This window comes from Homalodisca vitripennis, chromosome 5, assembly GCF_021130785.1.
Source record: "Homalodisca vitripennis isolate AUS2020 chromosome 5, UT_GWSS_2.1, whole genome shotgun sequence".
NCBI lineage: Eukaryota > Metazoa > Arthropoda > Insecta > Hemiptera > Cicadellidae > Homalodisca > Homalodisca vitripennis.
Window position 1 is genome coordinate 106,683,078 of NC_060211.1, and position 12,396 is coordinate 106,695,473.

At 32.5% G+C, this 12,396-nt stretch overlaps 1 protein-coding gene across 1 annotated transcript in view; it reads left to right on the forward strand.

Moving 5' to 3' along the window:
• Positions 1–11,755, forward strand: part of LOC124362665 (solute carrier family 35 member F6) — a 38,332-nt gene extending 26,577 nt beyond the window's left edge. Inside the window, exon 9 of the mRNA XM_046817361.1 lies at positions 11,153–11,755. Coding sequence (XP_046673317.1) covers positions 11,153–11,287 — 135 coding nt within the window. The 3' untranslated portion in view covers positions 11,288–11,755. The remainder of the gene's footprint in view (positions 1–11,152) is intronic.
• The last annotated feature ends 641 nt before the right edge of the window (positions 11,756–12,396 follow it).

Genomic DNA, 12,396 nt, shown 5'->3' on the forward strand with positions numbered 1-12,396 from the left:
GATGCGTTGTTCTTCTCTACTGGCTGAGTCGGTGATTGCGCAACAGAACAAAAATAAAATACTAGTTCATAGTCTTCGTTGTCTATTATACTGTTGCTTAGAGCAATTCTTCTTCTTTGTTTTGATATGATTTTCACTATTTCCAGACAACGATAAAGTAACAAAAATAACAAAATTTAATGAAGCTATTTTCGACGCATTAGACATTTTGGGATTTTACAAAACACGAGCTTTTCAAACGCTTATTTTATAAACATTAATTTTCCTACTGGCTATTGAAAAGATGTTTCTGAAAGCCAAGAATACACTGTTTTCAATGACGACACTTACGATCGTGTAGAACGTAAACTCACGATAGGGAATTTTTACAAACATACAGTAATTTTAGCGTGTTCGGAAATTACGCAAACAAATGGCAATCGGAAATGTGAACATCCAAGTTTAGAATTTTATAATAAAAGATTTAACTTAACTATAGAGCGTTTTATGGTATAATATGAAACCTTGAATCTTTATCTTTAGATTTACGTATGTTTTACTTCAAACAAAGTAAAAATAGACTTGCTGTGAGAGATAATATTACGACATAGTTAATGCGTCGAAAATAGCTTAGTGCCATTTTGAAACTGTAATTAATGCGTCGATAATCGCTTAAAGCCAGTTTGCAGGGTTAATTAATTATTTTACATGACTTATTGTTTTATTTTTCTAAAGTAATGTATTATTTAATGCAAACCCAATTTAAATTATATTGTATCGTAGGTATGTATCCGCAGAAATAAATATATTGATGCATTAGTTTAATTTTAAAAGTTTAAATTAGAATAACTTGTTTGTATCATTAGTTTCTAAATTTTAATGGAAAACAGTTTTCAAAATGTCACTAAAGTAGAATTCCAACTCCTAAGTATGTTAAGAGTAACCCTGACCTCTTCAAATCTGCTTAACAAGCAACATTTCTGCAACCCCTGCCCTGAAATGAAAGAACAAATGACAAGATTTCTTATGTCACATGGAACAATTTTTTGAAGAAATTAGAATGATGCGTTAGGGATGGGTAAAAGAGATATCCCTTATGAGTAGATAGATCCTAAAATGATGTTAGAAATTAAAATGAATCTTTTGGACAGATAAATAGGTAATTTGGTACTGGGTATGACAGGTTTACTGTATTTCTAAATCCTGTATGTTTTCTACAAATGAAATATAATGTGCCTTGCCAATAGGAGGGTACTTCTGTTTCGCCAGCTGATATTCTGTAAATATTCTTTAAGAAAACATAAAATTATTTAGAGAAGCATCTACCTCAAAAGTCTAGCTGTAATTAAGATGAGCACATATAATGGCCCTCATTGCTCACTGTACTGAGGGTTTGTACTATGTGCCATAGCAAAGTGGAGAATTCGCTAACACCACATTGTATATGTGAGGTTTGATAGTACCCTCCAGACATGTTTAAAGCCAAATATTTGTTAAATGAGGTCCACTAAAAGTAAGATATTCTTACTCTGGTTCGCCAGCAGATATTCTGTAAATATTCTTTAAGAAAACATAAAATTATCTAGAGAAGCATCTACCTCAAAAGTCTAGCTGTAATTAAGATGAGCACATATAATGGCCCTCATTGCTCACTGTACTGAGGGTTTGTACTATGTGCCATAGCAAAGTGGAGGATTCGCTAACACCACATTTTATATGTGAGGTTTGATAGTACCCTCCAGACATGTTAAAAATGCCAAATCTTTGTTAAATTAGGTCCACTAAAAGTAAGATATTTTTATTCTGGTTCGCCAATAGATATTCTGTAAATATTCTTAAGGAAAACATAAAATTATCTAGAGAAGCATCTACCTCAAAAGTCTAGCTGTAATTAAGATGAGCACATATAATGGCCCTCATTGCTCACTGTACTGAGGGTTTGTACTATGTGCCATAGCAAAGTGGAGGATTCGCTAACACCACATTTTATATGTGAGGTTTGATAGTACCCTCCAGACATGTTAAAAATGCCAAATCTTTGTTAAATTAGGTCCACTAAAAGTAAGATATTTTTATTCTGGTTCGCCAATAGATATTCTGTAAATATTCTTAAGGAAAACATAAAATTATCTAGAGAAGCATCTACCTCAAAAGTCTAGCTGTAATTAAGATGAGCACATATAATGGCCCTCATTGCTCACTGTACTGAGGGTTTGTACTATGTGCCATAGCAAAGTGGAGGATTCGCTAACACCACATTGTATATGTGAGGTTTGATAGTACCCTCCAGACATGTTTAAAGCCAAATCTTTGTTAAATGAGGTCCACTAAAAGTAAGATATTTTTATTCTGGTTCGCCAGCAGATATTCTGTAAATATTCTTAAGGAAAACATAAAATTATCTAGAGAAGCATCTACCTCAAAAGTCTAGCTGTAATTAAGATGAGCACATATAATGGCCCTCATTGCTCACTGTACTGAGGGTTTGTACTATGTGCCATAGCAAAGTGGAGGATTCGCTAACACCACATTGTATATGTGAGGTTTGATAGTACCCTCCAGACATGTTTAAAGCCAAATCTTTGTTAAATGAGGTCCACTAAAATTAAGATATTTTTATTCTGGTTCGCCAGCAGATATTCTGTAAATATTCTTAAGGAAAACATAAAATTATCTAGAGAAGCATCTACCTCAAAAGTCTAGCTGTAATTAAGATGAGCACATATAATGGCCCTCATTGCTCACTGTACTGAGGGTTTGTACTATGTGCCATAGCAAAGTGGAGGATTCGCTAACACCACATTTTATATGTGAGGTTTGATAGTACCCTCCAGACATGTTTAAAGCCAAATCTTTGTTAAATGAGGTCCACTAAAATTAAGATATTTTTATTCTGGTTCGCCAGCAGATATTCTGTAAATATTCTTTAACCTTTTAGCCCCGGCTTCCGATATATCGAACAGAGGTGGTCTAGCTAAAAATGCCCAACGTCCGATATAACGGACGTCTCGAGAATTTAATGTAGCTTAATGATATGTCCAAATGCCATCAGTTTCGGTATAGTAGTCGGTGAAGAAACGGGGCTACATGCAAAAACAATAAACCTTCCAATTGGCATCGTATTTCGTCTAGTTTATTTGTCGATGTCAGCTGTCAGACGACTTCAGTTGCATTGTTGTTGTATGCTGACTTATAAACCTCAATTAGTTTGCGTGATTGAAAGCAGTTGTTTTTCGTGTGATTTATTGTATTATTAGTAAAAAAAACATGAGTAAACGTCGTAGAGAAAAGTTACCAGTGAGTGAAAACACTTTGATAAACACTGGTACTTTGGGATTATACCGACCACACCCAGACATGAATCGTTATTTGACATTTTGCTTCTACTGATTACTAGATTAGCGTAGAACAATATTTCGTCAATATAAAATAGGAATTGTCTTATCGCAAACCCCTCCCCATCCTCAGACAGAAGTCAAAGTCGAGCGGTCTAGTAGATAACGTCATTGCAGAGTCTCGCCGCCCGTTCAGCTGGTGCGTCGCTTTGTTGTACTTCCGTGTTTTACCTCTACATTTCTCCAAACACAAAAATTCAATAAAAACAAACATGATCAAACTAAAACTAAACTCTTTATTGAAAAAACACTCAAAATTTGTTTTTATTCTTGATCACACTCCGCCACCCAAAATGCGAGTGCCATGCCTTCGCGCTGATGTCAACGAAAGAAAAACATCTCTCGTGATAGTACCTATCAGTAAAATATCAAATTCTAGAGGATCTGATCAGAAATATAAATTGAATTGTAATGGAAAGACAATTATGTACCGTGCAAATCATGTGATGCCGCGTGGCCTGTCGTAATCAGGATTCTCGAGAAAGATTAAGATAACAGCGACAACAATATCAAATCAAATCAAATTATTTATTGCCATTGATCACATTTGCATACATGAAATAGGCATTGTCATAAATTAAAATACTAAAATATAAAAGCACAGTAATAAAATACATCGTCATAATTTAAAATTATAAAATATGAAAGTACAATTATGCAATAATCATATAAGAGCTCTGCATAAGACAAGTCAATGTAGAATCAACAGAACATTAAATCTACTTCACAGTTGAGAAATTCAGCTAATGTATAAAATGGATTACTCAACAGCCAATTCATTAGCTTACTTTTAAACACAGTAAGAGATACTGCTTGCGCAGACTCATCTAATTTGTTAAAAAAGTTTACACAATTTATCTTATGAGATGAACCAATTTTAGTTAATCTATGCTGAGGAATATTGAGCTTAAATTTATTTCTTGTATTATGTACATGTATGTCTTGCCTGGTGAGGAATAAGTATAGGTTAGATTTTTGAGTATACTAATACCTGAAAAATATAAAGATTTGATAACGGTTAATATCCCCAAATGAACAAAAAGTGGTCGCAATGATCAAAAGGACCTGCTCTACAAATAGTTCTTATAACTCTCTTTTGAATCAACAAAAGATCTCTCACAGATGTTGCATGACCCCAAAGAATCAGACCATAAGAAATATGGGACTGAAACAAACCAAAATATTGCTGTTCTTAAATATTCTATAGTAACAATGTCTCTCAATTTCCAAATCAGGTAACTAACCCTAGAGATCCTACAGCACAGGTTTTTAATGTGATGAGACCAATTTAATTTTGAATCAATGTACATGCCAAGTAACTTTACTGATTGAACCTCCTGAGTTTGAGCTGATAAGCTTAATATAATATTTTTGGGTTTTATCTTGATTACAAAGCAATCTATTTGAGGAGAACCAATTCAAGGCTTCATATTCCCCTGATTTCATGGTCATTTGAAGATTGATGAGATTCTTATTACAGGAGAAGAGAGAAGTGTCCATCTGCATAAATAACAGCACCCACAGATACATTTTTTGGCAAATCATTAATCAAAATATTGAAGAAAAAATGGGCCAAGTACTGAGCCTTGTGGCACTCAAAATAGTAACTGTCTCCACAGGTGGATTTTTACCTTGAATTGAAACATATTGGTTTCATATTAGTCATGTAAGAATTTATAAGCATACATGAATGTTTTGACAACCCATAAAAATGGAGTTTATTCAGAATAATACTAAAAGGGGACACAATCAAAATGCTTTACTTAAATCCAACAATTAAAGAGCCAACAGACTCTTTGTTATCTATTGCATTAAGGGAATAATTTACAATGTTCATAACAGCAGTTGTCGTTGACCTTCCCTTTCGAAAGCCAAATTGTGACTCAGTAAAAAGATTAAATGTTTTGAAATAAAATGAAAGTTGCTTGTGCATTAAAGACTCCAATATTTTAGAAAATATAGGAACAATAGATACAGGACGATAATTCTGAGGTAATTGTTTGTCGCCCTTTTTATAAATGGGGATAAACTTTCGATATTTTTAGTAAATCCGAAAAATATCCAAACTCCAAACACTTATTAAAAACGAATGTTAGTGGTTCTTTAATGAAAGGAATAGTTTTTTTGACCAAGTAATTTAACATCCAATAAAAATCCATACTTTTAGAGTTTGAGAGTTTTGCTGTAATCTTTTCTACTTCATTTGGCTCAACTGTTTGCCAAAAAAAAAAATGTTTCAGAAGGAACTGATCTATCGCCCAACAGATCATAATAATATGAGGTGTTAGTGGGTGGAATACCATTTGAAAGTTGATGGACTGAATTTAAAAAGAAATCATTGATTCGTTTTGGATCGTGTTACTGCTTGAGAGTTGCCGCTAGAATTTTCCTGTTTAATGATTTCCCAGGCGGCCTTACATTTATTTGGGGCTGCCTCAATGTAACTCTCCAATGTAATACCGATCACAATGCCTGGAAATGCTTGTAAGTTTGTAATTTTGTAATTAAAGAGTTGTTTTTTTTCGTTCTATCATGTTTTGTTTCTATAAATTTATATTTTTGTGTTCTTCATACTGGTGTGGTCGGTATAATCCCAAAGTACCCTATTATTAATGGTGAATGTGCTATTTTTGAAGACAATGAATTGAGTTTGTTTATAATTAAAATGTATATATTGTAAATACTATTTCTTTTACTTTTTTGAAAAATTAAACCAGTTTTAGTCTTACAAACCATTACAATTAGTTTGTGTTATTTTACAATTGTTATTATTTCAAAAGTGCAAAAACAAAGTATACATATCTGTTATACTTCTACTGACGTGTATGTGGAAATATATGAAGAAGTGCTTATGCAGCAATACAATTAATGGGATATATCTCCTGCATTATTAAGGAAAGTTCTTCAAATTTTGTGTGTGTAGTAAGAAGAAATATGTGTACAAACAAAATTGCTTCATTTTTCAGGGGCTACAATTTTTTTTTCTACCTTTATGTATGTCCAACCTATAAAAAAAATAAAAAAAATAAAAAAAGTTTTTTATGTATAAATACGCTAAAAAAAACAAATCATTCTGCAAAAGTACTTTTAAATATACATCTAAGAGTACACTTATTTGTGAACAATTTAAAACAAAAACCTAAAAATTATCTTCAAAAATAAGAAAACTAGATGTATTTTCCCTCAATTCTTGCACTACGGTCCCTTATCGCCATGGGCTTTCTGGCAAGTCCATGGAAAAATGGCTGGGGTTAAAAGGGTTAAGAAAACATAAAATTATCTAGAGAAGCATCTACCACAAAAAGTCTAGCTGTAATTAAGATGAGCACATATAATGGCCCTCATTGCTCACTGTACTGAGGGTTTGTACTATGTGCCATAGTAAAGTGGAGGATTCGCTAACACCACATTGTATATGTGAGGTTTGATAGTACCCTCCAGACATGTTTAAAGCCAAATCTTTGTTAAATGAGGTCCACTAAAATTAAGATATTTTTATTCTGGTTCGCCAGCAGATATTCTGTAAATATTCTTAAGGAAAACATAAAATTATCTAGAGAAGCATCTACCTCAAAAGTCTAGCTATAATTAAGATGAGCACATATAATGGCCCTCATTGCTCACTGTACTGAGGGTTTGTACTATGTGCCATAGCAAAGTGGAGGATTCGCTAACACCACATTTTATATGTGAGGTTTGATAGTACCCTCCAGACATGTTTATATTGTAAATTTCATTGTGTCATGTGTACAATCAATGTACATTAATAGTATCAATTTCAAGTATTATAATAATGCAAATTGCTATTTACTTACTAGTTAAAGTAAAAATTGTGTTAAGGTAATGTAATAATCTATGTGTTTAATTCATTTTTGCTATTAAATTGTTTTTGTGTTATAGTTTTAGTTTTATATCAATTTTTTAATTATACTATTATTCTTATGAATTATAATATATTTTAAAATGTTGTATTTGTCACTTGCAAGAATGAGTACATTGACTTTGCAATAGGCTCATTTAAAAAGTGGCGATGACAGTGAATTGCAAAATCACAATAGACTGGTGACAAAATGCCATCTAGGTAATTTGTTATCTTCTTGTGAAAGGCAGACATTGGTTAGGGAGCATGAATAAAATAAACAATTAATTTGATAGTGGCTCAACAGTAATCACACTTAACATATTGTTCTAAGCTCCCCTTTGTGTGAAGATTGTAGTTTGTTCTGGTCACTTTGTATGTTTTCAGTTCAAAGCCAAACTATTTCACTAATCAAGTAGAATGCTTCTTACTAACCAATTATAGTGGAACTGTTTTCCATTGGCTACTTAGTTCAAAATGAGTTCTAACTCAATAGTGAAAAACATACTAATTTGATTTGGTGGTGAGATTTGAATTTTTTGAACAGTGTGTGTAATTTTTGAAATACTGTTATTGTGTGCATAAGAGCAATTATAACAAAAGTGTAAAAACTGGGGTTACCGTGCCGTAATGGGTTGACCGTTTAAAAAGAGTAGATCTTTTTGAAGTAATCAATCTGAATACATAAAATTATTAGAGATACCCTCAAATATCCTGAACATGTATGTCATTTGGAATGATTCCACTCACGATTATTAAAACTCGCTGAGAGGGGGTGGGGTGGGATGATAATAGTTAAGATTCCTTTTTCCTTGTTCATAAAAGGTAGTTTGTTTCCATGTAACATGTATATATTATTTTAGAGTATTTTACAAAGATAATCTGTTTTTTGTATGAAAAATTTTTACATTGGCATATGTAGTAAAAATGTCATAATTAGTGTTATTATTTGGAATTGTGTTGTTTGTGGGAGGCAAAGCCTCTATACAGAAATTAAACCACACATTTAGTAGGAACTAATTATAATTGACCTTCATTATCATGCTGCAAAATAAGGAAAAGTAGAAATGAAATGTGATATGGGTCATAGCCAACCAATTATGATAATCTTTTCTTCTTTTACATTTTATTATTGACGATAGATGATTTAAAAGGGTAGTAAGGTTTCTAACATGTTACATTTTGTTAAAAAATACATATATACAATATTGTAATGTAAAACAATGGCAAATATCCAAAATCATTTTACGGTTATATTGGATTTAAGCGTTTATTTGTTGTAAGGGTCAACTATACTATTGTTATTAACCAAAAAAGTAACTCACCAATCCACTAATTTTTCAGAAAACAAGAATAATAGGTTGGAAAAAATCCTCACTCAATTCTTGATCCCTCCTTTTTCAAAATGTTCATTGTCTAATTAATGCAATATCTTCTTGTATACTACAATAATAAACCTTTGTATAACTTACTCTTGGATCCAAAAGTATACACACATACACGTGATTTTGAGTGCACCACAAACTAACTAGTAGATCTAAAATTATTGGAATTACATTACAATTTAAGTCGTTTCTTTCTGCGCTTAGACATATAAAGCAAATCATTTTAAAGCAATAAGTTTAAATTTTTATGTTGCTAAAAAAAATGTGTTCGTGTTGTTGGGACTTTTGAATGAAACTGTAAATTTGAAAACTCATATTCGAAAACTTGCGATCCTGTTAAGAGCAAATTTTTTATACAAGATAGGTACATTTTTCCTTTTTTCTAAAAAAGGTTGTTAAAATTACCACTTTCCATTTCATCCTTGATCTGGCTGTTCAAACAATTTGACATTGGTCACATTTTGGAGGTCTTAAAGTTATTATCTTTGGTTTGTAATTTTGTAAACTACAATATAAAACTTTAATTTTTAACACCAGTTTGATGAATAAGACTTTGTTAATTCAACAGGCAAGGGTCTGTTCCTTGCACAGACTACCGAGGGTGGTGTTACCATGACCTTACTGGTCCTCTCGTGCTCTTGACTGCAAGAGGAAGCCATAATAAGTTGAATATTGTGTTTTATTATATTGACTATTTGGACCTCTAACAGTGGGTTAAAAAATACATTGCTTGCTATGAAGCCATTTTTAAATATTTACATTTAACCCATTGCGGATCGTATTGTTTCGGCATGCGGGCACCAACGGGCACGAATTAATTTACGGTCAGCGGCCGCACGAACAGCAATGGTGCGCCACATCGTATCTCTCGCTATTGTATACTAGAAAATTCAGCTTTGAAGGTATTCGTTCAGATGGAACATGAGTCTGCTGGGGTATCCGTGATGTAGGAACGATAACACGCGAGCAAGGTTCCGGGGTGGCAGGGCTAATGTCTGAATCATAGTCTAAATAAAGCGGCTCGAGCGAACCGATATTACAACATCCGGGCCATTGTCTAGACTAAACCTACAACATGTACGTCAGCGTCGTTTAGTTCTGTGTCACTAACCTCAAAAGGAATATAATAACAACTGAGGAAAACACCCAATCAGAAGAGCTAAAAAGCAGAGAGTAAATTCGTATGAAGGATTTTTCAACTCCGACATACAACTGCGATCTGTAGGATATGTATAAAACTTTTGAAAACTCTAAACGTAGACCGTTGTTAAACACTCTTAGTTGACACGTGAAGACGATCGCCCGATCTATCAGACATAACAGAACTATTTGGAGGGAAACTTAAATGTAGACCGCTTTCGCGACCTGAGCTCGTCATCATTAGGCCCGGCCGCTGCTTGATGAGCCCAGCTCGTCAGTGATCCGCAATGGGTTAACCTGTTTAATAATTGATTATATTATCTTGTTAAAAATTAAATTTCTGCTATTAAAATAAACAAATAAAAATGAAGATTGAAACTCATAATTCAGACTCATAGCTGCAAAAAATGGTATTCTTTAATTGAGCAATACAATTAAATTTGCAAATAAAATACTCTTATGGGGATAGGTAAGATTTTTTATGTTGGTTTTATAGTAACATAAAAACTCATCCATTTTAAGTCTTTATTAATGGTTTTCTGAACTGAAATTCAAAAAATTTTAAGCTTATAGTTAAAACATAGAATATTGTTTGATTGAGTTGAAAATTTTCTCGTGAAATACTCATCTTGTATATGGCAACTTTTTGCAGCAATAATTAACAGCTTTATTTTAAATTAAAAAACAAGCAAATGATTTAGTTGTTTTCAAATTATGTCTAAAATTGTCAAAAACTTACTCAAATGTGTGCTTTAATAAAAATGTTGAGGGGTCTCGTTACACAAAATTAATATTCTTTTTAAAATCTTATATTTATTTCAAACAAAAGGAAGTTATTAAAAAGACTTGTGTATTGAAATATTAAGCATTTGAAGTTTTTTAATGTCAGTACTATTTTGAAATGAATAGGAAAAGTTGTTCTGGACATCAATATTCTTTAGTATCAAATTCATCTACTCTTGAAAATATTAATGGACTCATTTTTGCTAGTTCTATTACTTTTACAGAATTCCATTGAAACCACTTGACCATTTATATTTAAAGAACTCGAATGTTTCTAGTAATTATTTTTTGTCAATGGGTATCCATCTAAAATAGGAAGTCTGGGTTAAAAATTTCATTTATTCTTTTTCTAAGTACCTATAAAATACCTTCAGTAATAGTCACAGTACAACTATTGCTGATGTAATATGGACAAAACACTTTTTCTGTCTTTATTTCCAGTGTATTATCAGTTTTATAGCTATGAGGGATGTTTGTTCTTGTGGACCTGCAACAAATACGTACTTATGTATGTATTGAAATTTGTGTGTCCAATACATATACACAACAAATACTTGTGCATGTACATTGGGCTTTGTATAATATAACAAACCAAGTTATTGTGTGCGTAGGTTGTTGGGTTCATTTTCTTGTTGGCTGGAATGTGTGTGTACAATGACATGCTGCCTTCTCTGGCCTCCATAAGACAACGTCTGCGAGGCAACGGTGGGCAGGAGCCTCTCATAGAGACAGAAGACCAGCCTTAGTGCCCACGACATGTAGTTGCAGTCATATTATGTTACTAGTTCTGTAAGTGGTTGTACTTGATTGGTCCATCTGTGCAGACAGACTGATTAAGTAAAAGATCTACATATAGCCTATTATAGTTTTATATCGTGGGATATTTATTATGTAATCCTTAACTATAAAATAATATTGTGATTTTAGCTGTAAGCCTTGAAAAATAATACTAAAGTGTGTTACAAAATACCCTGTGGTAAGTGCATTTTACTTTTGTTTGTAGCATGTTAAGTTTTATGTTTTTGATGTAACTAGAATAGTATAAACTCCCTGTTGTTTTTCAATAGCAATGTTTAATTTGTAGGTAATTTGTTTATTTCAATATGACACAGTGGAACAATTAAGATAGTTTAAGATTGGTACAGCATGTTGTAAAGAATTAGAGATGTAATACAGTTGAAGAAAGACATTATACATCCATTTACTATTTTGAATCTTTTAGGCCATTTTACTTCATACACTCTTTGTGAAATGATATTCTACAATTTATTGGTGCAGTAGAATCTTGATTAACTGAGCTCCTAGTAGCCGAAGCTTTTGTCAATTATTCAAGTACTACCACTTGGTGCATAGTCTGCATAGTGCCTGAATTAAAAATAGTTCTTACACCATTTTAGTAATAACAGCAGACATCTTTTAACTCCATAAATTTCAATGTTTGTTACATTTACAACTTAATTTTTGTTTAGTAAAATTACTTGTTTGAATGTTGCTATCTCTATTTATGACGGTTTATTTTTAAAATTAGCACTTTAAATAGATACAGTTGCTTAAGTAATAATACTCTGAAATATAAAATACAGCACTATTTCCAAGGATCTCTTTATCCCAAGTAACTGCCTGTAATCTCTGGTTAACCCTTTCCGTCCCAGCGTCCGGTTTTTCCGGACGTTCGAAAAACATCGCAAAAATCCCAGCGTCCGGTTTTCCGGACGTTCGAAAAACATCGCTAAAATCCCGGCGTCCGGTTTTCCGGACGTTAAGAAAAAAAAAAATGTTTAATGTTTATTAACTCGGAATATTTATATAAATTATATGTAAATGTTCGGAATAACATATACCGTTATAAAAACAT